The sequence below is a fragment of the Merops nubicus genome, unplaced genomic scaffold, assembly GCF_000691845.1.
Source record: "Merops nubicus isolate BGI_N331 unplaced genomic scaffold, ASM69184v1 Scaffold9773, whole genome shotgun sequence".
In the NCBI taxonomy this organism is placed as follows: domain Eukaryota; kingdom Metazoa; phylum Chordata; class Aves; order Coraciiformes; family Meropidae; genus Merops; species Merops nubicus.
The window spans coordinates 1-26,896 of NW_008600935.1; the positions used below are offsets into that span (position 1 = coordinate 1).

Consider the following 26,896-nt stretch of genomic DNA (forward strand, 5'->3'; position numbering starts at 1 on the left):
GGGAACGGAGCCTGGCCCGGGACGGGCAGAGCGGCCGCGGGCGGGAGGGATCCTACGGCACTCGGTTCCCAGAGAGCCTGTGGTGCCTCCGCGAGAAACGGCGTTTGTGAGTGGTGACAATTGCCACCGGTGCGTGGAATTTGTTGTGAGTGGCCTCTTCAGGCTTTCTTAAGTAGTAAAGGTGAAACAATCCAGTTCTGCCTTCTTCCCGTTGTCGCAGAACTAGGTATTTCTTTATTCAAAACATAAAAGAGTATTTCTACTCAGGATTTATAAGACTGAAAATCAAAGGTGAAAGTCCTTGTCAGCTCTTAACTCTGCAGGCAGTTACCTGTGTGTAAACTCAGTGCCCCTCATGGGAGCTGCATGGGGCTGTCCTCAGCTGCTGTCGGAATCGAGTCATACATTTGTCCCTGCCTGCTGTTGGTGTGCTAGCGACGTTTAGAAATGCTAATCTGATGTGCATCTTGGTGTCATTGCCATAAGAAGGGAGGAAACTACTGTCTTAAAGCTGTCTTCATACACTAGAGCAGTTTCTTTACCAGTCTGTCTGTTTTCTTTTGCCAGATGTACCCTGACGGTAAACAGAATCCATTTTGTATGGAAACAAATGTCAGGAGCTGATTGTTCAACCTGTGTGTGAATTCCCTTCAGTACTCCTATTTTTTGCCTATACCTCAAGTCTGACACTTAGCCAAAGGGCCTTTTGAGAGTTTCTCAGTATTTTTTTACCACCTGAGCAGAGGTCATAGTCATCACTGCTGTCATGTCCTGGGTACAAGCTGCGGTCAGCCGATCCAACGAGGATATATTTGATGAAGATGCAGATGAGATGTATCTGCTACAGAAGGAATGGAACAGCACTATGAAAAAAAGATTGAAGGTACTTCTATAAGAATAATTTCGTAGTCTTTTTCATCATTCTAGATTTACAGATACATACCTTGACAGACATATGGCTGATTTAAAGTGGAGAACTAAGAGTGGCTGTTTAAAAGTTATTGTGGCGTAGTTGTCTGAACGTCAGAAAAATTTAGCAGGCATTTACAAAAACTCTGTCCTAGTAGTCATCAGAGCAAAGTACTGTTTACCAAGACATGGATTCCCACTGTACAACCATGTGCATTTGTTACAGGCACTGCTAAACTCTGATGCAAGCTATTTGCTTCATACTTGGAAATGTAGGGCAACACAGCTGAATGGTGCTAATAAACAAATGTAAGACATTTGGGTTTTTAAGCAGAGTTTTTCCAGTCAGATTTAAGTTGTGTGGCTCCATGTGGAACCACAAGTGGACGCTGCAGTCTGGGTAGTTCTTTGGCTTATTTATTCTTCTAGTGAAAAATGTATTTTGTGAAAGCTGGTTTCTGCAGCCCTTCACTCCCTTCAATCCTGTGGGGAACAAAACAAGTACACAAGCCCAGGTTATTTCAGCAGATGTGTTATCAGTCGGAGTGGGGCCAGCAGGGCTCATCTGCTCACGGGTGAACAGCTTTGGCTGAAGAACATAAATGGAAGCTGTTGTGTAGGCTGTTGATGAGCAAGGGTGTCACAACAGAGCTGTTGTATTACTCTCCAAGGAAAAGTTTCCTGCATCTGAGTCCCTTGAAAAGACTGATTTACTTCAGGGGCTGTTTAGTGTTCTTACACAAATCCCTCTGGTATTTTATGAGTCGATATTGCAAAATCATAAAATGTCATTGAGGTTAGAGCTCTGTGTTGGGCAAAATAAAGAAACACTCTTGTGCCTGGCTGTTCCTCTAGCAAGGCCACCAGTTCTCTTATGAGCACATAGAAGTTTACACTCTTAAAACTTGCTCTTTTGGTGTGAAAAAAAGTTAAGAATTATTCTACATTATATGATAATGTGATTAGAATATACATAAATTCATTTGCATTACAATCATTAGTTGTTTCTTACAGAAAGCAACCTCAATGTTATGTGTATTTATATATGATGCACTCCACCACCACCATTTTCCCAGAGTAACTCTAGAATTGAGTGAGATCTGTCAAGTAGAAAAGAAAGTCTTAATAACTAGTTTTGTAAAAACAGGATTACAGACAGGAGAATACCTCTGCTAAAGAGGAGGCTTTGCTGCCTATATTAGAGATGTCTAGAAATCTGTGTGGTATTCATTAATTTTCCAGAAGTGTTGGTCTTCATAAAAGCAAGCATGCTTTCCTGCAGTGTTGTCTTATTTCTTGATGTTAAGAAATGTATTTTCCTTATTTTCTGGCCTTCTAGAGATCCTTTTGAAAAAAGAACTGGATCCTACAGATTGGTAAAAGTCATGTACTGCAAAACCCATGTTTTGGCTTGATAGTGGAGAGGGATGTTTAAATCTAGAAGCTGCAATTTAAGAGACTGAATATCTGTTTAAACTTCTGTTACTGTTATAGAATTGTCACAGGTTCAATTTTTCATCTCATGAACAACCTGTTTCACTACTCTTTATTACAGGAAGGCTACAGGGATGGAGTTGAGGCTGGGAAAGAACTTGCACTCCAGGAAGGCTTTAATCAAGGTTACAAACACGGTGCTGAGCTGATGGTTACATGTGGCCAGTTCAGAGGAACCCTGAAGTAGGTTACAAACTCCTTAAGGGTGGTGTGTGTGTGGGGAGGGTGTGGATATGGAGGGAGCATGCACGTAGTTTGTTGTTGTTTTAAGTTATGTTGTAAATCTGTCCAAAGTGAGCAACCTCAGGTTTTGAATAGAGGAATTGCCCACATGGGTGTAGAGTGATCAATCTTAAAATCCTGCATTGGGTGCTTTTCCAAAATTTATCTGAACCTACATCTTTAAGCTTAATATTTAGTTCTGCTGCTTGAATTTCCCAGAAAATGTGAATGAAACACTTATACATTCATATAGTATAGGTACCTTGTCACATTGCTATTCCCCTTCAACAACTGGAAGTCTGTATGGGTACATGTAATCACTTTTGTTGTTGTTGTGCTTCACTTTTCAGTGCTCTCTTATCCTGGTGTCGTTTTAATGGACATGATTCTGCTTTAAGTGAGATAAATAATCTTCTTGATATGGTTGGAAAGCATGAAGAAGAGCTGCTTAAGTATCTCAGTTCTGTTGAACAACAGCCAGATCTTGGACACATTTTAGATTCTGTTCAGGACATGGACCTTAATCACACAGCTCCAGCTGGGACAGAGTACAATGAAGTTAAAGCTGGAAAATACAAAGACTTTGGCAGCTCTGGTGAAAACATCTGGAGAAATAATGGGGAGGTTGGTTTCTTGCAGTCTGAGTGCAGCAAGGCAAAACTCTGCACAGATCCTGAAAGGTCAACCCTTGCTTGGGTTAAAAAGCAGACTGTTTGCCTTGTAGAGCAACTGGGCTTATCACTGGATATACTCCATCATGTTCAGCAACTGGAACATTAGTTTTTCTGTCTCTTGCTATTGAAAATTATCTCAACTGGATTTGATTCTCTGTTTGTGGACCATGTACAGACTGATGCATCACTTTGTTTTAGGGAAATCTGATTTTGATACTTCCCACTAGGGGTGATATCTGTAAATCTTCACCATGCTTTGGCTCCTGGCAAAAAAACCCTTGGGTTTTTCCTCTTAAATGTAACTCACAGAAAGGGGAAGTGACTTTTAAAGCTCTACAAAGCTTTACTAAACCTGTTTCTGTTCTGTGTCAGAAGCTGTCATTTCACCCTCACTTTCTCTTTTGGCAGTTGTTTGGAAGTCAGATCCCTTAAATAGCCACTCTAAGTAGATACCCTCTAATCTAAAAAATAAATTTCCAGCTTGTCCAGTGCTGTGGACAAGCTATTCTTGCAGAATAAGCTGATGATGATATGCTGACTCCATGCAAAACAGAACAGGATTTGCTGCTGATTTCTAGGGTGCTGTGACTCTAGTCACTATATAGGAATTTTTCACCTTTTGTCAAACTCTTCCTCTTATCCTCTGTAACCCCTATACAGTGCACTTTCAGAGTTAAAAACTATATTTTTTTCTGCCTCATACAATTCTACTAATTTCACCATTCTCTTCCAATGCAGAATTACTGACAATTCCATTGTGTTACTGCTAGACCACTACTCTTTACCTGTTAGACTGCCCTGGACACATTTCCAGTCTAACAAACTTCCTTGTGTTATATTTGTATTTATTCTGCTAGTCCCTCTAGCCTGAACTCTCAGTCCCATAGTGTTTTTCCCAAAGTCTTCAAGGAAGTCAAGCTTATCCACCTTCTCTTGGAAACGCTGTCAGCCACACGTGTGTATGTCTGACAACCTTGTGTGCCTGTGCCAGCATTCTGTATTTGAGTCCTTTTCCTGTGCCTTGCCTTAACTATAGCTGCAAAGTGCTCTGGGGAGTAAGTCTTTTCTTTGTGAATGCCTGTCTCTGTTTCACACTAATTAAAGTGATTTATAATAAGTTAGGAGTTTAGTTGTTTTAAGTTCCTTGTAACTTCCCTTCTAGACCGAGTCGAAGCAGATCTAGACAAGGACAAACTGAAATTTGAACAGTCAACTTAACTTGCTTTGAAAAAAAAATTAAATCACTAAGCATTTTTATACTTTGAGGCCAGAAAAAAAGTAATGTAAAAATTACTTGGTTTTCGGAGGATGAGTTTACAACTTTCTTACTAAAGACTCTGTTATCCTGCCATGGATTTGGTAGGCTGTAATTTTGGCTGAAATTCAGTACCATTTCTGTGTTAGGGAAAAGTGGAACTGTACAGTCTCTTACTGAACCTGTTTCTGAAACAGTGGACAAATGGAGCTGGCTGCATTAATTGCATATGTACAGAATAATTCAAACAACTTTATTTTTCTCAGTTTATTTAGCATAATGCTGATGTGGGTAAATATTGCTTTTTTACAAGTGCATGTGTTATGTCATAACCTGTACCACATGTATTAGAGAGACATTTCCATACTGTGGCAGAATATGGTGCAGACAAAGATAAAGGTTACTAGAGCAGTGTTAGACTTTCCAAATTTGGAAGTTTAAACATGTAAATTCAAGAGTATTCTTTCTGTGTATTTAATACTGTGCAAAGAGGAAACTCCATTCACAAATTACTCAGTGAGCTTGCCAAGTTCTCTCCAACTGCTTCTGCAAAAGCAATTACGCCAGGGAAAATGATTTCTTCCTTGTTTGATTATCAAACAATAGAGTGTGTGTTTTACTTATCTATCATAACAGCTTCTGTACTAGTTGGAATTACTTTCCTCCACTTTGCACAGATTTTCTGGGCTTACTGTGGGGTTACGTATGTTATCACTCAGAGTTTCTGGTTTGGCTGTGGAAGGATTTTCTTTTGGTTTGTTTGTAATACTTGGCTTATCTGTCACTGCCATATCCTGTTGACCAGCCACAGAAAGACTTTCTTCAAGACTACTAGAATCCCTAATTTGCTCACGTGGTGGATCAGGTTTTTGTTTGATGTCTATTTCCATGGCTTCTGTTTCACTGTCAGCTTTCACCTTGGCAGCATTCCTGAAAATAGCTCTCATGACAACTGGGACTGACATGCAGCTGAAGGAGGAAATGAAACATTAGTCACTACTATGGACTTCACCCATTCTTCAGTGTACTTCTTGTTTTAAACTGTGGCTGACACCTGAATGATACCTGTGGTGAAAAACCACATCCTTGCAGCTTTTTGCTTTGTACAACCTAATGGGTGTTACATTGTAACTACAATATAACTCTATCTGTTGAGTTTTGTAATTGTAGCTTTCACATTTTTTATAAGCCGGGTACAGAGCATAAAACACTATCTACACTAGAGGAGTTTTCTTCACTCTTAACTAGAGTTACCTGGTTCCAGCAATAGTATCCTGTGAGTTAAAGGGCAGACTAATTAAACAGGTTCAAACTCCAGGCTGCATTGATCTTGCTGTCATCAAGTACATAATAGTTGTACACGAGCTTATGCCACGTGAATTGGTGCTCTCAGTCCTTACTTTATCATCTGTTTGTATACCACATCACCTTGCCTCTCTTGGAACTTGTTGCAGAAAACAAGCCAGAGACAGGATTGTAGACGTGCCATGTACACCTCACTTTCTGAAAAGAAACACTGATTGCTGCTGGGTAGATGTGGAAAAAGTTCTTCCCATGCTATTCTGAGTTACACCAGTCGTAAGACTCAGCTAGTCTTCAGAAAAACATGTTTCCAAAGAAAAAAAAGTGTCTTTATGAAAAGTAAAACTCTTCATTCAAAAGTGTTTCCCTTCCCTGTACACTTTCTACTAGAGAAGAACATTTTTCATCATTATTAATGTTGAAAGTTTTTGAAAGAGATACTAAAGTAACTTATTCTCACCGTTATACCTTTTTGTTAGAGTGAAGTTTTCTGGCTTCTGAGTCTATGGCGTTGTAAACACAGGTTTTCATTAAATGGCCATCTGAGGTTCATCCCAACTGCTCTGAAATGGAACAAAGCTACTTACCGCTTCACCGCTCGCTCTATGAAGTCGTCACTGGAATTGAAAGCTGGATCTTGGGGATTTAAATGAAGGTGACATTTGACTTCCCTGGAGGTTATAACATCAATTACCACTAAGAAGGAACAGAATACAGGTCTTTCAAAATGAGCATTTTTTGTGAACATTGAAAACCATCCTCTTATTCTGATGCTTCAAGAGAGGTCAGACTGAAGTCAGTGGGAGGGGGTCTGCATGAGTTTGCTCTTGCATAAGACTTCATTTTTCCCAATATACTTAAATCAGGAATAGTAAAAGTTATAATTTGTTAATTAACTTGCAGGCCAAGACGGAACTGGACTTTGCATTTACTTTCTGTTTCATGTTGAATGCATAATGCTTTTTAGTAAGCAGGGTATACACAAATGCTTCTGTGTGTTTTTCATGGGCTGCACACCATTGAGAGCAGTCCACATAATGCATTTGTGGCTGAGAAGCATAGTGCAAGAGCCAAGAGAGAGCCAAGTCCCTTGTCAGCCCAATAAAGAGCACAGTATCAGTTATTCCACACATACCACAGGCTAAATTCTCTTTCACAGGATGAAGGAAAAAGACAGAAAAGCTGGTGTTCCTGTGTGGTATCACTTCAAAGTAAAGCAGTTCTGAATCATCTAGAAATAAAATTAATATTTATTGATATTCACCCATTGAACCTGGACTTTTTTTTTGGCTGAATCACATGTCAGAATTTAAAAAATACTGATATAGCAGAATCTAATTATTAATTACTTTGGAAACTTAGTTTATGCATATAGAAGTGTCATGCCTAGAAGATTTAAAAAACAAAATATTCAACAGTGTAATACTAGAATTAATGACTTTTTTTATCATTTAAAATGTTGTACAATAATGAGAGCTTTGGCAAACAAGCAGTAAATCTGTTAACACCCAGCTTAGAAGATAGTTTCTTGCTAATTGCCATTAATTCCAGCCACAGGATTTACCTTCATTTACATGCTTCTCAGAGACACAGCTGCTGATCAGGCTGTTATACGCCACTTGGTGTCGGAGGGTCTCTATGACAGCAGGCAAACACTTTGGGTGGCTAAATGGGATTGTACTGATCAAGGCTCCTGTTAAATCTGATTTTTCTGAGCCCGTGTTTATGAAGTAACAGTGCTTTGGGCAATCTGGAAGAGACTGAACGACAAATATGTTGATACTTCAAGCACTGAAAATGAGAAAGAAGTGCTTGATGTTATCAGGCAACAGCACAAGCCGACAGCAAAAGTAGTTTTGGAAGACACACTTCTAGCATGTCCACTGTGTCTCTGCACTTCTGTAGAAATACAATCCTTAGAGGAAGGTAAATGAGGTCCACTGTCCCTCCCAAATGCACCCAAATTAGGGAAATATACCCAGAGCCATGTGGTCAGGCACGTGCCACCAATTCTTCCAGCTACTCCTGATAGCCCTATAGGCTACAGAAGTGTTAATCTTCTCTCAGGGGAGTATCTCAGTCATGGTGCTCCACAGTTGTACAAATAGATTAAAAGTTTTGCTCAAAATCTCTTTGGAGCATCATATGTCGTTCCTCCCATCACTACTGGTTTCTTTGGAGAAGCATGTTTGGCTAGAGTATCTCCTGGTGATGGATTTGAAGAGAAGGAGAAGAAATAGTAAATAAAATTTGCTGGCTGTTAATGTTGACAGTGATTTTATGATGTAATGAGAAGTGCAATATCATGCTAACTACTTCAGGATGCCAAATGGGAACTGTCACCTTAAGAACAGGGCAGGGCAGTTAATTAGGGTCTACATTAAGGAAAGCTGGAGAGCAGAACAGAAGAGCTTTTCCTCCTGTGTTCATGGAGCAAGAGGGTTTCACCTACACTCCTTTCAAGATTAGAATTCAATTTATTAATTTATTTCTAGAAAAAAAAATCTTCAAACTCAGAAGCAAAGCAATCTCCCAGCAAACGCTAATATTTTAGGGAACTGCTGAAGAGTTACAGAGCTTTTCATGTGTGTCTATTGGAAATGAAAAATTCATCCCACCCTTAGTGGTTTTATGGAGAAGAGCTTTGCTAAACTTTAACTTTAGTGTGGTGTAAACCTACTACTGCCTTCTGTACCACCACCTCACAATACAAGAACTATGTAGGCAGTAGGCTGTTCTAGTACTCCTTAGGATAAGAGAAAGAAGTGCCCTCTTCTTTTGTTGCCATGAATTGCAAAAGTTTTTTCCTAGCATAAAAAAAAACAGATCTTTGAAGCTTGTCCTGTAGTTGCCGTGTATGTGAGTCTGGCAGAAAGCACCTTAGCCACCATTTTTTTTTTTTCTACTGTAAAACTTTCCCTCTGCATCTAATGTAGCTTAAATTGAATATTTTTTAAAATAAAACAGTTATTAAAAGGGAAGGCATCTACAGGTAACCCTGCCTCCAGATATAATTAACATCATTGTTGTAACACACTTTTCTTCCTGCCAGTCCCTTTAAAAGGAATCCCTATTCTCAGTGTTACCTAATCAAGAAATCTTTTTTAAAACAGCATGATCTGCAGCATGGCATGCAGCATGACAAAGACCTTCAAAAATCTAGGTAAGTACCATCGTGGGACTTGCTCCTCGCACCAGCCAGTAAGTTTCCTCTTTTTAAGGTGTTAATGATACAGTTCTGAGCACTTTTTAGAAGAGTAAATATTGGGGTTACTCACAGACAGATGAGTATGATTTCAGCAGCCATGCACCCAGTGTTTCACTAATGAAGATGAAAAGCTCACTTGCTTGAAAGGGTCTAATATTGTTTCATAAATAACTTCAACTGTTTCTTAAAGTGCATTTAAATACTGTTGGGATTCTGGGAAGTCTGTGTTGCTTCTGGGGAAATATAATTTGGTATATATCTTGCACAAGGGCAGAGTGTGTGTCAAATGGACACTACTCACCACAAAGAAGCACGATTTATGTGTGGAGAAATCTTCACTGCACTTTTCATTAAGGGCAGACTGAACAATCAGCTCATACAGAGGAGCTAGTTTCAATCCAGTGATCTGAATTCCTGAAATCAGATGGTTTTTATTTTAGTTAGTATTTAGGTTATAACTATACATGAAAGCTAATGTTAAAAACAAAACCAATGTTTTGAAAAGTGAAAATTAAATGAAAAATAATTTAATTTCATTTTCAATGAAAAACATTAATCTTTCTTACTGCCTTTTTTGCTAATGGGAATTTGAGGTTGTGTTGAACAGGTTTGCCTGTAATTGTAGTAGCTTTCTTAGAACTTTTGTACTGATTGCTAAAATGATACATTTGGGCTGATAGAACAGAACACCACTTGTCCCAGAAACCGATTTGTCCACTTGCAGCATTAACAGAGGGAAATAAAAAGCAAATAAGCAAAGCATAGTCACAGAACTGCTTAGTCTTAAAAAAAGGAACATGCCTGTGAGCCTCTGTAGCTCTTCAATACTGGCTGAGGACATAGGAATAGGCTGGTGAAACTTCAACACAAAAAAAGCTAGCAGATCCATGCTGAGTTCCTCAGTCAGTGGCAGAAAAGTAGGGTTGCTGAAAGAGAGAAGGGAAGAATAAAAGCTTGTTACAGAAATCAGCATAGCACAGACCTAGTGCAAGGCCACTGTTGGGTCCCTGGCAGTTTACTACTTTCTATACATTTATTTATCTTGAGGAAAGTTTTTCTTTATAAACACAACTATAGCCTTTAATGTTTTAAAACACGGTTAATGTGAAGACTGGCAGAAAGGAAAAGTGAGTCACCAGAAACTGAGGAACAATGAGTAAGGATGTTTGCTATAAATCATAAGTGATTTATTTTGGAGAACAACCTCTGACTTTCCCTCCAGCCTAGCACTGAGGTAGAGAGATGAGGTGTCAGTGTCCGTGGTGGGATGACAAACTGTTTTGCATAGTTAAGTTGTAAGATCCCTCAGTATTTGCTTTATTTGTTCTGAAGCTATGCAGGAGTTGCTTGTTCAGTTCTAGGAAGTGAAGTAATATTGTTCCAGTGTCATCTTCTGGCTTCAAATCTACGAATAAATCCATAGCTCAGTGCAGTTGACACAGTTAAATATGAACACAGTAACTTTAAAGTCCATTGGGGAAAACTGTAAAAGCCACAAGTTGCAGAGGGTGTAGCTGTGAACCATAATGCCATCAATAAAACAGAGCTTCCTGTTTTAGCAGAGGCTAAATGTAAGTTATGCTGAGGTTAGTGCCAATGACTTGTAAATCCATTTCTGTATTGAGAAGTGTCTAGAGACTCACCCATCTTCTCCAGCTTGAGAATCTACAAGCAGTGGAGAAAGAGGAAGTTTGTGGAGCGTGTCTGTCCCTTCAACAGTTACAACTGCTTTTGTTCCACATACCTGTGAACCTGAGGGAGAAAGAACTGCATTATTTTCCTTGAGTCAGTGTAGATTAATCCTATGCACACAAAACACGCAGTGGGAAGGTCTTTTAAAGGTCAGGTCCAACTGACAGCCACAGTGGTTTGGGCGGGGAGGAGAAGCCTTCACAGGCCACACCCAAACTTCCAAAGTTGCCCAGTGGTGACAGCAGCAATAGCTGCTTTTGGGACATGCCATGGAACAGATCAAGCAACCACCAGTCATTTTCATGCTGGCTAGGCACTTATTTTGTTTGATATCACTCTCACTTCAGTTTGGGTCAACAGCCAACGAATGGGAAAGTAGTTTCCAGATGTATAATTGTGCTCAAGTGCATCACATAAATCGTTCTGCTAAACTGGAACTTTAATTCTTATTTCTGAGCTTCATTAACGGACTTGCTTAATGAAATGGGTAGTTAGTTATCACATTGGTTAGTTCTGCTTTTCTGGCTTTACCAGGATTCAGTTCTGCTTCCAAAACTTGATAGGGAGAAATGTAAAATTCGATGTTCATAGGAGTTCCTGAGGAATAAAACCAAATGGTTACTACACATGTCAGTAGAGGAACTATGTTATCTTGACACAAAAGGGGGAAAAAAACAAAAGCACTGTAGATGGGCAGAAGGGGATCCCTCATAAGAGCACACCTCTAATTACAGTATCCATTCAGATGACAGCATTGTCTTAGTCAGCATTTAACAGCTAAACCTTCAGTCACTGGATAAAGTCATCAGATATCTTTGAAAAGATAGATTCAGTTTCTCTCTTGCACAACAGCCTGTTGTTCAGCTTTAAAAGTACTAGCTGAACTAGCTTTCAGTGAGCAGCCTGAAACGGAAGGGACAGCTGTGATCCTTGCATGTGGGACACACATCAAGCTGTGCAGCAGGATAGCAGTAGCATGTATTAGAAGTACTTCTATGAATTACAGCACATAAACAGTTAAAACTCGCTTCTGACAGTGTAGATGAGCCCAAAAACTTAGTGACTGGCTGTATTTGCCTTTTAGGCAGTGTACTCAGCTACTACTGCAGTCATCTCACAGTTGCTCACCAAGGGAGGTTTCCCACATGACATCAGAGTGTTGCCAGCTTTGCTTTCGGGCTGCTCGAAGTCGGTTGCTATAGCAGATAAACCACCTGGCCTCTGTACTTTCTCCTTCTCTATGTCTGTACACCAAGAGGACAGACAGGAAGTCCCTACACTGTGTTTTATTTACAATAGATCTTTACTATAAACAAAGATAACTCAGTAGGGGGTTTTATTACAAATATTTGAATTCATGAAGAAAAGGGAAAAGAAAAGATCACCTCCAGTTCTTGGCAGCAGGTGTCCTACTTTTCCGTGAAGTACTTGAGTAACTCTGTTTACATCCTGTGTTCTAGTTCAAAACACATCTTGATTAGTGTTTCCTGAGTGGGGATAATTTGCAGCCTTAATCAAAGGGAGACTATACTTTCTTGGAAGTAGCTTGTGTCTCCATTTGCTATGGCAGCTTCCAAAACACCATCATTCCACCCATGCATTACTCCTAGGACTCGGGCTTCCAGTTTCAACCCTGTATCTGAGCTGTTTCATGTTGCAGTTTGACATGCTATTTACCAGCAATGAAGGAGGACGAATATTTGAGTGGCAGGTTGAGCAAAAAGTCAGGAAATAACCTGGTTTCAAAGTTTAGGGCTAACTCAGACCAGGACACCTGGATAAACTGACAGAGCCAATCTAACCTCAAATGTGATGGTACAGCTGAATACATCCAGCCATACAATTACACGGCTGTGTATTAAAACTCTGCAGTGCATTATTTGTCCCATCTATGATATAAGTTAATCTATTTAACTCATGAATCATATTTACTGAGATAGCAGTGATCAGCAAGGCTGTAGTATGTTCGTTCATGGAGTTTGTACAACTCATAAAGGAACGCAAAAATAAGGCAAGAGGGTGTTTCAAGTTACAGAAGGACATGCTTGCTAAGAGTACTTCATAGGCAAGATACTAGAAAAGATGCATCAGAAATCCAGAAGGAAAGCATTGCCCTTGACTCTGATTTTCCAAAAAGAATGAAAATCACTGCACAATTACCAGAGAGGTTTAAGAAAATCCATTCCATATCCATCTATAATCCTACTCTTTGAAAGGCAAAATGAGAAATGGAAGGATAGGAGGAAAGCTAATATCCACTGCTCCAGGTCTAAATCCTGAGCTCAAAATGAGATACCCAAGCAGCAGGACCCCACAAGGTGTGTTTCACTTCTGCCACAGGGACTTCTAAACGTGATTGCTGACTTTCAGATGCACTGTTTGCTCCTGGTGGTTGGTCACATGCACACACCCCCATGCTTTGCAACCAACAAGTTTACCAGCAAGTCTCTGAGATAAAGCACAGGAGTTCAGTAGATGATCTTGTTTGGCATGCCTGGGGTTGGCACACTGCAGATAGGCTTCAAGCTTTGCAGTGGGAGAGAACTCATTAGCCTTGTACATCCTGCTCTATAATCAGATCAGTTAACTTGTTTTTTTAGTGAAATGAAGGGGTGGGGGTAGAGGGAAAGGGAGAAAGAGGTAGACTTCAAATTACCTGTCTAGAAGAGACATTGTATAAAGATCTTTTTCAAGGGCCTGCAAAGCAAAGTATCCTTTAGCTTTCATTTCACTAGGAGAGAGAGAAAATAAGTTGTTATTTTTCTAAGTGAACAAAAGCTTGACTATAGATTTAAAAGGTCTTTTTTTAAAGTAAAAACTAGTTGCAACCTGTTTCCTGGAGTTTGATACAGATTTGACAGGTCTTCTAGAATCTTTCCAAGGGCATCATAGTTCTTCATCCTACCAAAAAGAAACAATTGCTGTCACGCTACTAAATGAGGTGAATAATAAGTCTTTACATCTAGCTTGCTAGAAAAAACAACACTGCTTCAGCATGACATAGGCCCCCTCCTTATCAGATCTGGCAAGTAGAAGTACTGCTTTTAAATGTTCTTAGAAGATACCAGGAAATGTGAATCCTTGGCTCTGTTGCAAAAAACAATGTAATTATAGCTGACGCTGGTTAAATACGCACTACTGAAAGCAATAGATGTGCATGATACACCAATTTGACAGCTCATCAGCTGCAAAGCACTTTTCTTCATGTTCCAAGAGAGCTACTCATGTAGTAACACCTCCCTAATACGCTGCACTTGCACATGGGTTTTGTTCATCAAAATATCAAGGATTGTATTAATGTTGCTCTTCGCAGCACGAGGAAATTATCTGGTGGGTTAGACTGAGCAGAGCTCCAGGCTGTCACAGCTAGTCAGAATCTGCAGGGGAACTGGGGTCTGAGCAGTGTGAGCCATTCCTTCACAGCCTTACTCAAGCCACTTGTCCCTCGTTCTATTTTTTAATTGATGTATCTACCAATTGTACTTAAGATCCCTTTCTCTCACAAGGATATTTATTCACCTGCTTCAGTGGATTTTAGGGGGATTTTAGAAGCTTGACTCAACTCTCTAGTGCTGCAGTCCCCCAAAGAGCTGTACTCGAGAAGATGCACCTTCCCTTTCCATGCAGCTGAGGCTGCCATGTGGATTAGCAGAGAGACTAACTCAGCCTGCCTGGACTTTCACACTGGGACAAGTCCTTTCCAAACAGAAACCTAAACAAGTCACTCAGTTCTTCCCTCTTTCCAACGGGAGTAGTAAGGAAAAGGGAGGGAAGGAGGCATGCAGGTTCAGACACGGCACCAGCCTGTGCATCAGCTGGCTGGTTCATCAGGATTTTATAGGTGCTTTGAGACTCACAGGAAACATTACACATATAACAAACTGCCTTACGACAAATAAAATACTACACCAAGAGGTGTACTTGCACCTAACAAAACCAGGAAAGCAGACAAACAGTACCCACAGTGCCAATGGTAACTCAACACCACCCCTCAGAGCCAAGCTGCTGGCAGTTAACATCACTGGGAGTCAAAAAAACTAGGAAAATGCAAGTAAAAGCATTAAGACATAGCTCTTTACACCCATAAAGTGAATATAGCTTCATTTCTGAGGAAAAAGAGGGCTGGGAAAACTAATGATGCATTACAGGCCCCCATAGAAGAGATATGAAATATGCAGGGTAAATGATTATTCTGTCTCTTTACCTTCCCTTTCAGCTGTCCTGTGAAGGTATTTAAATAAGAATCAGATTTCTTAAATATACTCAATAAAACCTGGAACACTGATTATATTGGCTGGAGAACTTGTAAATGGACTTTTAAGGTGGTGGCCTGACCTGGAACAGCAACTATTCATACAGAACAAAATGTGGTAATAGTAAAATAAATATATATATATATATATATAGTGCCCTACTGCTACATGAGAAAAATAAAGTAACAACTCTTCCTATGCATCTGCAGAGAGAGGCCATGTGACATCACCTTGCTTTCATTGCTGTGACAGAAGCCTGAAGGACATGCAGTTAAGACATTGACATGATGACAATACAGAGACTATTTAGTATATGATGGAAGGGGAAAAGTAATATCTGGTTTGGACCTGTGAATCTGCCAGTTCTGAATTGTCATCATCAGTCCATTTCCAAACTGATGTGTTCAGGCAGGCCTGTATTCCTGCAGTCAGCACAAATGGCAGTGTTCATAGGCTGTGTTCAGCTGGCAGCTAGAGCCACTGCATTGGGGATTGCCCTTTCCCCTCACTCTGCTGAAGCAGAAGCAGTTTAGCTGGTTCCAGTGGAATGACTTGAGAAGTAAGAAATGCCTGGAGTATCTTTTCAAATTAATATTTGCTGCAGTCTTAGCCTTAAATTTAGAAATTGAAAGTGGGTAATAACATTTACAACAACCACCAACCTCCAATATTTTACATTTTTTACTTCCAATATTGGAGCACTGGAACCAACTTCTCACATGAAATAAAATTGAAAAAGGTGTTAATTCTGTTGTTTTCTGGATTCATACGATTCATAGAATCATAGAATACTTTGGGTTTGGAAGGGACCTTTAAAGGCTATCTCATCTAACTCCCCTGGGACATCTTTAAGTAGATCAGGTTGCTCAGAGCCCTGTCCAACCTGACCTGGAATGTTTCCAGGGATGGGGCATCTACCCCTGCCCCAGGCAACCTGTGCTAGTGTTTCACCACCCTCATTGTAAAAAATTTCTTCCTTATATCTAGTCTAAATCTCCCCTCCTTTAGTTTAAAACTGTCACCCCTTGTCCTGTCACAACAAGCCCTGTTAAAAACTCTCTCCCCATCTTTCTTATTGGGTCCCTTTAAGTACTGAAAGAACAACCCCAACTCTGTCAGCCTGTCCTCCCAGCAGAGGGGTTCTAGCCCTCATTACCTGATTCTTACTGGGTTTTTTTTCCCCCAATTCTTACACTGAAACTATCCTAACCTTGACATCTCTATAACACTCAGAGAAACACCAGACTCTTGAATTCTTTTTCACTCAACAAGAGACTCTGCACATGTTTCTTTACCTTAGATGCTGCACCATGTCATCACAAACCTACAGGAGTAAGAGAGAGGAGTTTCATGTTTCTTACCATCCTTTATGAAACATCTCTTAAAAGCATCTCATTGTAATGGTAAGATTGTTGCCCATTACTTATAATTAGCTGGACAGTTAGCTTAAAAAAAAACCCCAACCACCAAAAACCAGACTACCATTACAATAGTTAAAACATGGTATTAATATAGTAATTAGAAGAGCAAAGGCTCTGTGGAAGAATATAAAATTAACAGAAATAGTTTGCTGATAAGTCTTTCCAGGAAAAAAAAAAATCCTTTTGGCCATTTTTTTCTTTTATGAGTAGTAACTGTGCTAAAACTTCTCTGGATATGCACTTCCATCCTAATAATATTGTCCAGCACTCACTGATCAACAGCCCTGTGCTGGCTAAACAGAACAACTAATTCCTGGACTAACTACCATTGGAAAAAAAGGGACTAAATGAGCTCCAAATTAATGTAACAATTCAGATACTGATAAAAATCAGAGTTTATGCTTGGTGTGCCTCCACAACAGCTTGTGTTAGATCTTTGTTCCGAAGGGTTGTCTGTAACACTCAACTTCAGAACATAGTGTGTGGACTGCAGAGTGATATTTTGCCAATAGTTTAATGAGAAATTTTGCAAGAAAAGCATCCCCATGAGTAGGAATGCATATACTTCTAAAGGTGATAGAATGGAAAACAGAATCTCTGGTAGCAGCTCCAAGACATCCACTGGGAATATATATCACACTACACCTTGATAGGAAAGTATTTTAAGACACTTATTTACTGTATAATGATAACATTGAAGTATGAGAATAAAAATATTTATGCAGGATATTACAAAATTCTTGGAAGGTGGGCATGTCAGCTGAGTTTTACCTTAATATTTAGTGCTAGGGTACTTAACATCTGCAACAGAGTTGTAAGTTTAGGTGAGGGATTCAGATGCCCAAAGAGGTAGCTAGTGCCTTGGCAGATGTGACCAGACCAAAAGGAAGCCAAGGACTTTCTGACAACATCTAGAGCTCAGGTGGGAGACTACAGGGAGGTGAAAGACAGAGAAAATTAACTTTACCACAGGATCTTCTCCAAGGTGAGCCAGCTTTACACCCATCACCTTTCCATCCTTCTCCAGCTGAACTTCTATATAAAACATGTTTGATGTTATGTAGCAGGCAGTCCCACTGGGGCTAACATAAGATTTAAGCCTGAGGAGGGGGGAACAAAAAAAAAAGAAAGAAAAAAAAAAAAAAAAAAAAAAAGGCTCATATATCTAAAAATTCTGTCACATGAAGAAAGAAAATGAGTATAGTTTACTTGGTCGTGGGAAGAGACACCAGGGATGCTTCAAAAATAACTCTTCCTTGGCTCAGCTTCTGAAAGCTGTCCAACCAGGCAATATATTTGTCCTCTGCTCTTATCATTATCATGTTGGCTTGCTGAAAACTATTCACCTCAGTCTGTAGCTCTGGGGCCTAGGCGTGCATGCCCCCTCTTCAGCCAACATCCTACTCCACAAAGGGCTAATCAAAACAGGCAGCTAGGCACATTCCAAGTAATACTCTCCAGTGGAACACTGAGCTGAAAAAAAGTATGCTTGACAAGCCATCCAGATGGTGCTCCCCACTGGACTCAGGGCCATGCTTGCTCATTTGTATTTATTAATAAACAAACTTACCCTTTTTGTTTGGATAAAGATTCCAGTCTGTTCACCACAGAAAACAAAGATTTATCTGCAAAAAACAGAAATGTTATTTCATCAGGCTGCAATGATCAAGAAGTGGAATCAACAGTATCCTGCTTTAAAGGGTGTGATGTAGGTAATGAGAAAAAAGTATCTCTCACATGACTGCTTGTTACTAATGACAGCTATTAACCTATGATTAATGAGTCCTGTGCCAGGCAGAGCTTATTCTCAGACTTTAAGAATAGCCATAGCCCAAAGGCTTAGCCCAAAGATGAGTCCCAGGTCTCTTGTGTCATACCTGTCTCACCTTTGACCCCTTTGTGTAGAACATCACCAATAGAGAGGGGTGGGTAGTTTCCATAGAATCTTAAAAAACACACTTTGAGTTATCTGACAGCTTGTTACCATTTAGTGTCCTCTCTATCTTCTCCAAGCAAGAGTGCAGTGGACCATCTGGAGCATTGCTGAGAGGCTCTTGAAGTGGCTTGTCCTAGCATATTTGTGGGGGGAAAAAAAAAAAAAAAAAAAAAAGAAGACAGACTTCTTAAAGCCAAAGAAGAATATGACTGCATGTGAGACACAGAACACCAGTGCCCAGTAGAATAAAACACTGTGTGTTTCTTTTTGCCAGACATGGAGGTGACCTGTGATCGTAGCAATCTCTAAAGCAGCAGCACTGGAGGGACTGGGGAAGACCTTATTGTGCTGATTATTTATCCTTTTGATTATTATGCCTTTGGAGCAGGGAGGGACTTTCCATTCCCTCTTTTGAGCTGAGCTGAGCACAAGCTATGTCAGCTATTTCCACCATGATGCTAGAGATCAACAAAGAAAAAGCTTACTAAAATTTTTATTTTAGGAGGAATCTGTCTGAAGAAGAGACATCAATAAATGCTACAGGCATACTTGGTTAGACTCAGGGTGCAAGTTCCAGCTGCAGATACTAGCAAGCAAACTCCCAGCTTCTTTTCTAGCTCTTGTCTGAGAACTTCTCATACTTCACACTTCAATTCACCAAGAACATTCACTGCTGGAAAGTTCTCTCTATGTTCAAACCCAAGGACATTGTGTTCAGAGTAAGGCTTTAGTTATGCAGTAATAAAAAGAAGCATGGAAACAAATGGGACTTTTTGTACTAAACTCAGGGCAGTTGTGCTAATCTGCTTTTTACAAAGGTGAGTCTTAAATACCATTAGCTACTGGAAGGGTGGGAAGCATGAAACAACTTCAAGTATATCACAGCAGGAGAGAGTCTAGATAGCAGGTTTCTGGCAAACATTCTTTGCTCCCCGTCCTATGGGCAAGAAATTATCTTTACATACTATGAATGCACTAATGATAACGAATGGAAAATAACCTGAAGTATTAGACAACCAGCTCTAACTCCTGAAGAGTTAAAATCATGCAAGAAACAACCTCTAAGGTGTTAATGCAATGCAGGAAACGTTTGGGGTTTTTTTATCCACATTTGTAAGAAAAATCAGGAGCCAGACTAGAATAGTCAGCAGTGCCTTGGTATTTTTTTCAATTGTTTTAGTTTTTCTTGAAAGTCAAGTAGGTTTTGAACCCTCTTGTCAGCCTGCTCTTAGATGGCCTCTCCTTCTGTCCTCTAATCTGCAGTTCTTACCATGCAGTAATGGACAAGTTTCAGAGTTTCAGTCCATGGTCTTTGTTGGTATTTCAAACGCAGCTGTTCCATTAAATCATTTGTAGATATAGTGGTTGCAGCACCTGAAAAATGTCAAAATGTTCTGAGTATAATGGCATGTATTTGCATTGGCAGCCAGAGAAATATAAGAACTTGCTAGCTCGTAAGTGTTAAGCTTCAAAAGAGGAGGCAGGAAAAAAATTGGTTTAGTTGAATTTTGCATACAAATAAGTAATTTCTTAAGACTTCTGACAGACAAAGGGCAGAGGGAAATTTTGTATAGACAAGTATTCCCAATATTGAGAGTTGCACCTTGATTTTCAGCTTGTTAAACAACTAGGCTTTCTTTACCTAGGCACAGTCTCATATGCCTGTTCCTAGTAAATACCAAGGCTTTGTCACAGGTTTCAGGCTTCCACATTTCTACACCCACCTAGTGCTTATTAGAGCTAATTTTGATTAGAGATAAAAAATTAGAGATAATTTTTTACAATGAGGGTGGTGAAACACTGCCACAAGGTTGCCCAGGCAGGTGGTAAATGCTTCACCCCCAGAAGCAGTCAAAGTCATGTTGGACTGGGCTCTGAGCAACCTGCTCTAGTTGCAGGTATTCCTGCTTACTGCAGAGGGGGTTGGACTTGACCTCTAAAGGTGCCTTCAAACCCAAACATTCTATGATTCTATGAATGTGCAAAGCAATAATCTCAATGCAGTCATGACTTCTCTGTTTTCTCATTGGAATGAGATAATTTATTTTTTTTTTCTGAAACGTGGTGTATTCATAACCATTAATTCCATCAGGAATAAACCTGGAGTGAGCTTCCTAATACATCAGCCTGACACAGGCAAGAAGACTCCAGACCAATAAGAGGAAACTGAGTCCCTGCAACGTGCCACCCACTCTGCTCTGCCCATTAGCACCAGAAGAAACATTGCAAAGTGCTTCTTGCACCTAGAGGGCACAACAGCCACAGATAATTGTTCCCTTTGAGCTAGTAGCACTTCAGTGAGGGGAGGAGACAGACTAGGAGAGGGAGGAACCTCGGTACCCTTTGCACACACCAAGCAGGGATGGTGAGTGGGGGCTGGCAGCATCTTCCTCCCGCTGGGAGGATGAGAGAGCAGAAACTTTGGTCTCCTATAAAGCAGGTCACCTCAGCCAGCTGGAGAAAGGGGAAGCAGTGGACCCCAACCAGCTCTTGCAAGCACCCCTACTGGGGAACATGCCCCCACTAATGTTCCACTCACCCATGCCTTGATGCCTACAGGAGAGCTGCAGCCCATGCTGTACCTCCACCCACACCACAAGCAACCAGGACTCTACTTATATCACCTGCACCACAGTACCCACAGGTGCTGTGCAAGGCAGAAGGTTTGCTCCCTCACAAAACAGGTCTCCAGGGGTTAGTATTTGAACTTGAGCAGCTTGATAATTACAGCAACATCAGCTCTCAACTCTGCTAATTTTCAGAAGGGGTGAGGCACCCTGTCAGTCATGCCCTTCCACACCTCTGTCCTAAGGAGAAAGCATAATGTCTGTCCCTATCTTTTCAGAAGGAGTGGCACTCAGGAGAAGGCTGACTAACTGGGGGAAGAAAGGCAGGGCAGGACTGATAGCAGGAATCACTCAGCAAATCAGGGAAACACTCCATGAGGGAGTCTAGCTTGGGTGGAGGGAGGAAAAAAAAAAAAGCAGAAACAATAGCTGTCTACAATGTTTGCATTGTATTTGTGCATCCATTTATGGCCACCTCATGTTGCTAGTCTCCTCGTACCTAGCGATCTGTGTACAATGGCAGTGTGAGGTTCAAGGGTTAATCCCAGACCTTGGTACAGGCACTACCCTGAAACTTGGTCACCAGGGAACGCCAGGTCTCCAGCAAGAGGAGCACAGCCCCTGCATGGCAGCATTTCAGGGTGCTCACAGCACACTGCTGTCAGCAGTCATGCTGCAGTGCCTGAAGTAGCCTCATAACTTGCATTTGTATGTGGGTACCTCAGTAGAAAGTAAATATCTGGGTAGCCTCACTGAGGTTACACGGTAGGAATCCCAGGAGAAGGATGAGGTGTGTGCCAAAAAGCAGGACTTGTCTCCAAACAGACAGGTGCCAAGCATATAGCTTTGGGCGGGTCAGTGCAGCTGAAGGAGTTAACCATGCTGGCATTTCACCTTTGCAAAGGAAGTGAAAGGTGATCAAGTAAATTGATGATGTAATTCCAGGCTTGTGGTAGGTCACACTTCCCTAAAATTACTAGCTTGGTTTTTGCTATTCAATATTTATTTTTAAAATTGACATGAGCAGTGTCCATAGGTATAATTAGGAGCTTTACCTGTGACTTGGTGCATCCGTTTAAAAATACGTCTTCAGCATTTCTAGAGAGGGATTTTAGCCTGGGTTTGCTTGAACAATGTATTGAAATGTTTTCTGCTGGGGAAGAACATGGAGTGAGGCCCACGTAAAGTAAACAGGTTGCCTCAGTCCAGATCATGTGAATGTGTGTGTGCACGTATGACATACCACGAGGTGGGAGTGTTTAATATTTTTGTGGTAATTTGCATAAATATTTGGCCTGATCCAGAGCTCACCAGAGTCTCTGTGATCTTCATACTGACACCAGTGGTTTGATCGTGTCCTGGCTTAGCAGAAAAGTAAATTACTTGCTGACCCCCTTGAGGAGAACATTTCCAAAGCAATGGAGGGAAGCATGCCACTGCCTGCCTTGTCTGCACAAGAGCTGGTCTGCAAATAAACAGAGGACTTGCAGCTTAAGTAGTCACAGTTCAGCATGGCTGATAAGCCTAAAATTCATTTTAATTTTTAAACACAAAATAACCTCCTCCATTGTGATCAAATGTTATGTATATAGGTAGATGAATTTGCATGATTTTTTTTCCAGACAGGGAAAGTGCCTTATTTTCATAACAAGACAAATATGCCAAGGCAAGCACTAGCCTTCTTACCTACATAAAACTGTAACAGTGGCTAAGACCTTACGTGAGAAACAGCAGCTCAAGCATTGTCAGAGTGCTCCTTGGATCAAGGTGTTGTTCCAGTATTCAGAACTGTTGATCAGGTTACCACACTCAAGAGAAGAGTTAAGAGTGTTGAATAATTAAAAATGTGCTAATTATAGCATCTCTGGCATATTAGATACACAAATATTTAACTGGGTCAGTTCATGGGAAAAAAAAAAAGAATGCAACTGGGCAAGCATTATCATCAGTATAAGGGAGAAAAGTAATTAACCACATGCACCCTGTGTGCCCACCTGCTCTAGACTATGCTTTGTGTGTTCAGCAAAAACTGCTGCTGAAAGAAACTTCCCTGTGCACAGCTGGAAAATAAGTCATCCCTGGAGAAAAATCTCCTCTTGCTTTCAAATAAACGGAGGTTATCTTAATCAGCTTTTAAAAGGTTAAAACTGATATGTTTCTTTAGGGACCTTTTGAGAATTTAATTATTATTACTACTTTGTTTATTTTTCTCATGGTTTTCTGCATCTTGCTAAGTTCCTGACTCCGTGATATGCTTCACAACGTGTACCCTGGGAACATTGTGATTTGTATGAAAATAAATTTTTTTTCATTTCATAGTTCTTCCATTTCTGATGATTTTTCCATTCCATTGAATGGTAATTTTTTTTTTTTTTTCTGAGAAAGGATTTTCCATTCACATTCTTGCATGAATTTAAGTAATCTATTTGTTTCAGTGAAGCTACTCTAGACTTAATGCAGAACAAGGGAAACATTTGCACATGTTTAATTATAGCAGTTAGGAAAAGATTCCAGGAATTTCATTTTCAGTGTATTGGTGTATTTTTTTTTTTGTTTCTGGTTTCTTTGGGGGGGGCTGAGGCTTGCTTATTTTTATTATTCTTGCATCCAGTCTTGATTATTTTTTTTTTTTTATCTAAAGAATAAAAAACAAAATAAATCTCCAGCTGTATCTTCACTGGCTTGCTTCCAGCACTTTCTTGGAATTGCATCTTTCCAGAAGCCCTCAGCTGAACTGTTGATCAGAGGAAACAGCAGCTACATAACAGCCCACAGTAAGTCTAAATACAGAGCTGGGGCCTGGGGCAGTCCGTGAAAACCAGTGGTTCCAGTTAGAACTGCAGGATGTGTCTTACAGGTGTCTCTGTGCTTACTTGAATTGATACCTGGCCAGGAGATCAGAGGCAATACTGTGTTCTTTCACTAAGCGCCCTGGGATTTTAGAGTGATCAGAAGTGACAGAGCTATAAAATGGGCATGTACCTCCAATGTGAATCAGTGTTTAGCAAAAATTGTGAGCTTTCAAACAAATCCTTTGTCTATCCTCTGTTAGACAGAATTCTAACCCAGTGCTGCTTTGCTTTTAGGAACCATAGCTTAGTCTGCTACGGTCCTATGGCTTTATAATCCATAAATATTACAATGTGTTTTGTCATCTTTCCTTCACTCTCTACATCATCTCCACAGTTATGGAGTGTAAAAATTTTGTTCCTGAAAGTAAAATCATAACGTTGGCATCTGCATTTTATTTCACCACAGCCATATAGACTGTACAAGTTTCACTTCACAACTTACTTAGCACTCCTGGTACTGTAGTCTGAGGCACTGAACAGTGGCAGGCTTTGACTGTTTCCTACTCCTTCACTGAAAGTGATAATACACTTCAAACCAAAGGCTGTACAGATGGACATCAAAAAAAAATAGGCTGGAAGGAAATGGCCATGGATGTAGAAAAGCAGTGACACTGACAGGACATCTCTTTTCCTCAGAGAGCAGTCAAGCTGTGGCTAACATTTGATTTCTGCTTGACATGAGCATTATAACCCCCAAGCAGTTCTTGTCCAAGTCTTTTCTCTAAGGTACCAGAGACATGTGACCATGATTTACATAACCTCATGAATAAACATGGCAGTGCTCCACGTGTGCATGCTTTCCCTTTACAAAGTTTCACAGGACACCATAACTGACATTCCTAACTAAACATTATCCCACATCCCTCATCTAAGACTCTTCAGATCATTTGTATAACTAGAATCAGGTGTTGTACCATCATTCATGTCCTTTACTGGCATCAGTCAGCTGAAATCAATGGAACCCATAAATTAAGAACTGGAACAGCTCTCCTGCTGTAAAGTGAATGCAGCTGGCACATAATCTGCAAAATTAGTAATAACCTTAATACGGTGAAAGTTCAAACTGAAAATGTTACTGTTGGAGTGGGGGAAGAATGGGAGGAGCTGAAAACTGTGATGAGCATTGATGAGGTAACTGAAGCAGGGAAGAGGTGAAATAAAGAGAATAATTGTGCTTAAAGGAGCTTTCCACCACTATGTCTCAAGGCTAACCACACAGCAGGCCAGCTAAGTTATCTTGGTTTTCCAGATTGGGAAATGGAGAGTTTGGGAGAGGAAGCGACTCCCAAAGCTGCTACAGCACTAGAAACCAAACTGCAGTTTACCTGACTCATAGCACATCCCTGTCCTAAGAAGGAAACCTTCAGAGAAAGAATTGAGGGAAGAGACTGGAGAAACACAAGAGGAAAGGCTGTAAAAAGACACATAAAACCCATCAAGTATGAAACCATATAAAGTATGAAAAATAGGAGCAATAGAAAATGAAGATATGGAAAGCAGAAAAGATATAAAAAGGAAAATATGAGAGAAATAATTATATAGACAGCTCTCAGAATAGAAAAAAATATTTTTACAATATATTTTTTGTGTTATTTTCATGACAGAACAGTGAAGTTACTTTAGGTCTACTTTGAGCTATTTTAAACCTACATTGGTTTGCAGAAGATTGTTAGGCTTCAGTGTTCTGACTGAATATATATCAGGATATGGGTTATATAATGTGCAGAGTTAAAAAAGAAACAGCACTTAGTGGCAAGTACTGATTTCAGTAAAATAGTATGTGGGAAGGACACTTTTTTTCAGGAAAGAGTACCATAAAGGAGCTCAGTCCCAACAAATGCCAGTTCAAGATGCTGCACCAGTGCCATGTAGGCAAGTACTCCATATAAATGACATGTTTTACATCATTTTATACCAGTTAAACAATTTCATACTGCTTTTCACATCTCATGTTTTAAAACCAATGCTAATTAAACCATGAAGACTTTTTATAAATATGTGCAGTAAACATTGTATTATACATTTTAGTGCCTGGATATTTTTAGACATTTGGTAATTCCTTAACTCTGTTCCTAAAAATATTTTTGTCTGTTCTAATGCCTCATAAACCAACTGTGCTGTAACTCTCAAATCTCAGATTTCCAGATGCCTTGTCACCTACTAGAATGATATAGTTTCTCCTAGCTCTGTTGAATGACAAGATGAGTGACTGCAAACTCATCATTACTCTTGGATTCTTCATCATTCAAGTCACTTCACTGCACTCTCTCTATAGGCATGAAGCATTTGGGGATGGAGTAGCTTTTTGAAATGGGAAGAAATCTCTAAGAGCCGAGCACCGTGACTGGCTCAGATGGAGTACTGAGAATAATACACTTTGGGGAGCTAATAAAGCTAAGCAAATGCAAGTATCTCATTACCCAACATCTGATTATATTAATCTCAGTGCCTTGCTTTTAGGGAGTATGTATCTGTTTGAGAGGTTTGGAGGCAGTCACAGATGATGGGAATCTCCTCTGTCAAATGATACATTAAGGTGTCCTCATACTGAGCAAGAGTAATAGGAGCAACTGCTCCCACAACCTTTGTGTGCTGATTTGTAGCATTCAGAATCTGGACTGGATTGCTGATGTTTGTCTGTGCCCATCACAAAAGTATTTCCTGGCTGGATGTGCTGCAAAAGCACCGAGAAAGAAAAACTGTTGCTACCTTGTAGAGCTTAACCTCTAAATATAAAAGGCAGCTGAAAGTTGGGATGGGAAATTGTGGACAGTGAAGTGGCCAAGTTCAGAGCAGATAGTGATAGAGAGTAGGTTGTGGTTTAACCCCAGCCAGCAACTAAGCACCACCCAGCTGCTTGCTCCCTGTCCCCATGGGGGGCTGGGGAAGGGATTCAGAAGGGTAAAAGGGAGAAAATTCATGGGTTCAGATAAAGACAGCTGGAGAGGTAAAACAAAAGCCACATGCACAAGCAAAGCAAGGAATTCAGGCACTACTTCCCCTCAGCAGGCAGATGTTCAGCCACCTCCAGGAAAGCCGGGCTGGGCTCCATCACAGAGAGGGCTTACTCGGGAAAAAAACTCCATCCCTGTGTGTGGCTGTGAGTCCTCC

At 40.3% G+C, this 26,896-nt stretch overlaps 1 protein-coding gene across 1 annotated transcript; it reads left to right on the forward strand.

Annotated features, from left to right (window-relative positions):
* Positions 1–751: 751 nt before the first annotated feature.
* YAE1D1 (Yae1 domain containing 1) lies at positions 752–3,413 on the forward strand. The gene is made up of 3 exons (XM_008937826.1): positions 752–883; positions 2,465–2,586; positions 2,976–3,413. The coding sequence occupies exons 1-3, from the start codon at positions 767–769 to the stop codon at positions 3,403–3,405; spliced, it is 669 nt and encodes a 222-aa protein (XP_008936074.1). The 5' UTR covers positions 752–766; the 3' UTR covers positions 3,406–3,413.
* The last annotated feature ends 23,483 nt before the right edge of the window (positions 3,414–26,896 follow it).

Coding starts and splice junctions, on each gene's coding strand:
- YAE1D1 (XM_008937826.1), top strand. CDS start 767: ATGTCCTGGGTACAAGCTGCGGTCAGCCGATCCAACGAGGATATATTT. Junction 884..2,464: donor CTATGAAAAAAAGATTGAAG/GTACTTCTATAA, acceptor TCTTTATTACAG/GAAGGCTACAGGGATGGAGT. Junction 2,587..2,975: donor CAGTTCAGAGGAACCCTGAA/GTAGGTTACAAA, acceptor TTCACTTTTCAG/TGCTCTCTTATCCTGGTGTC.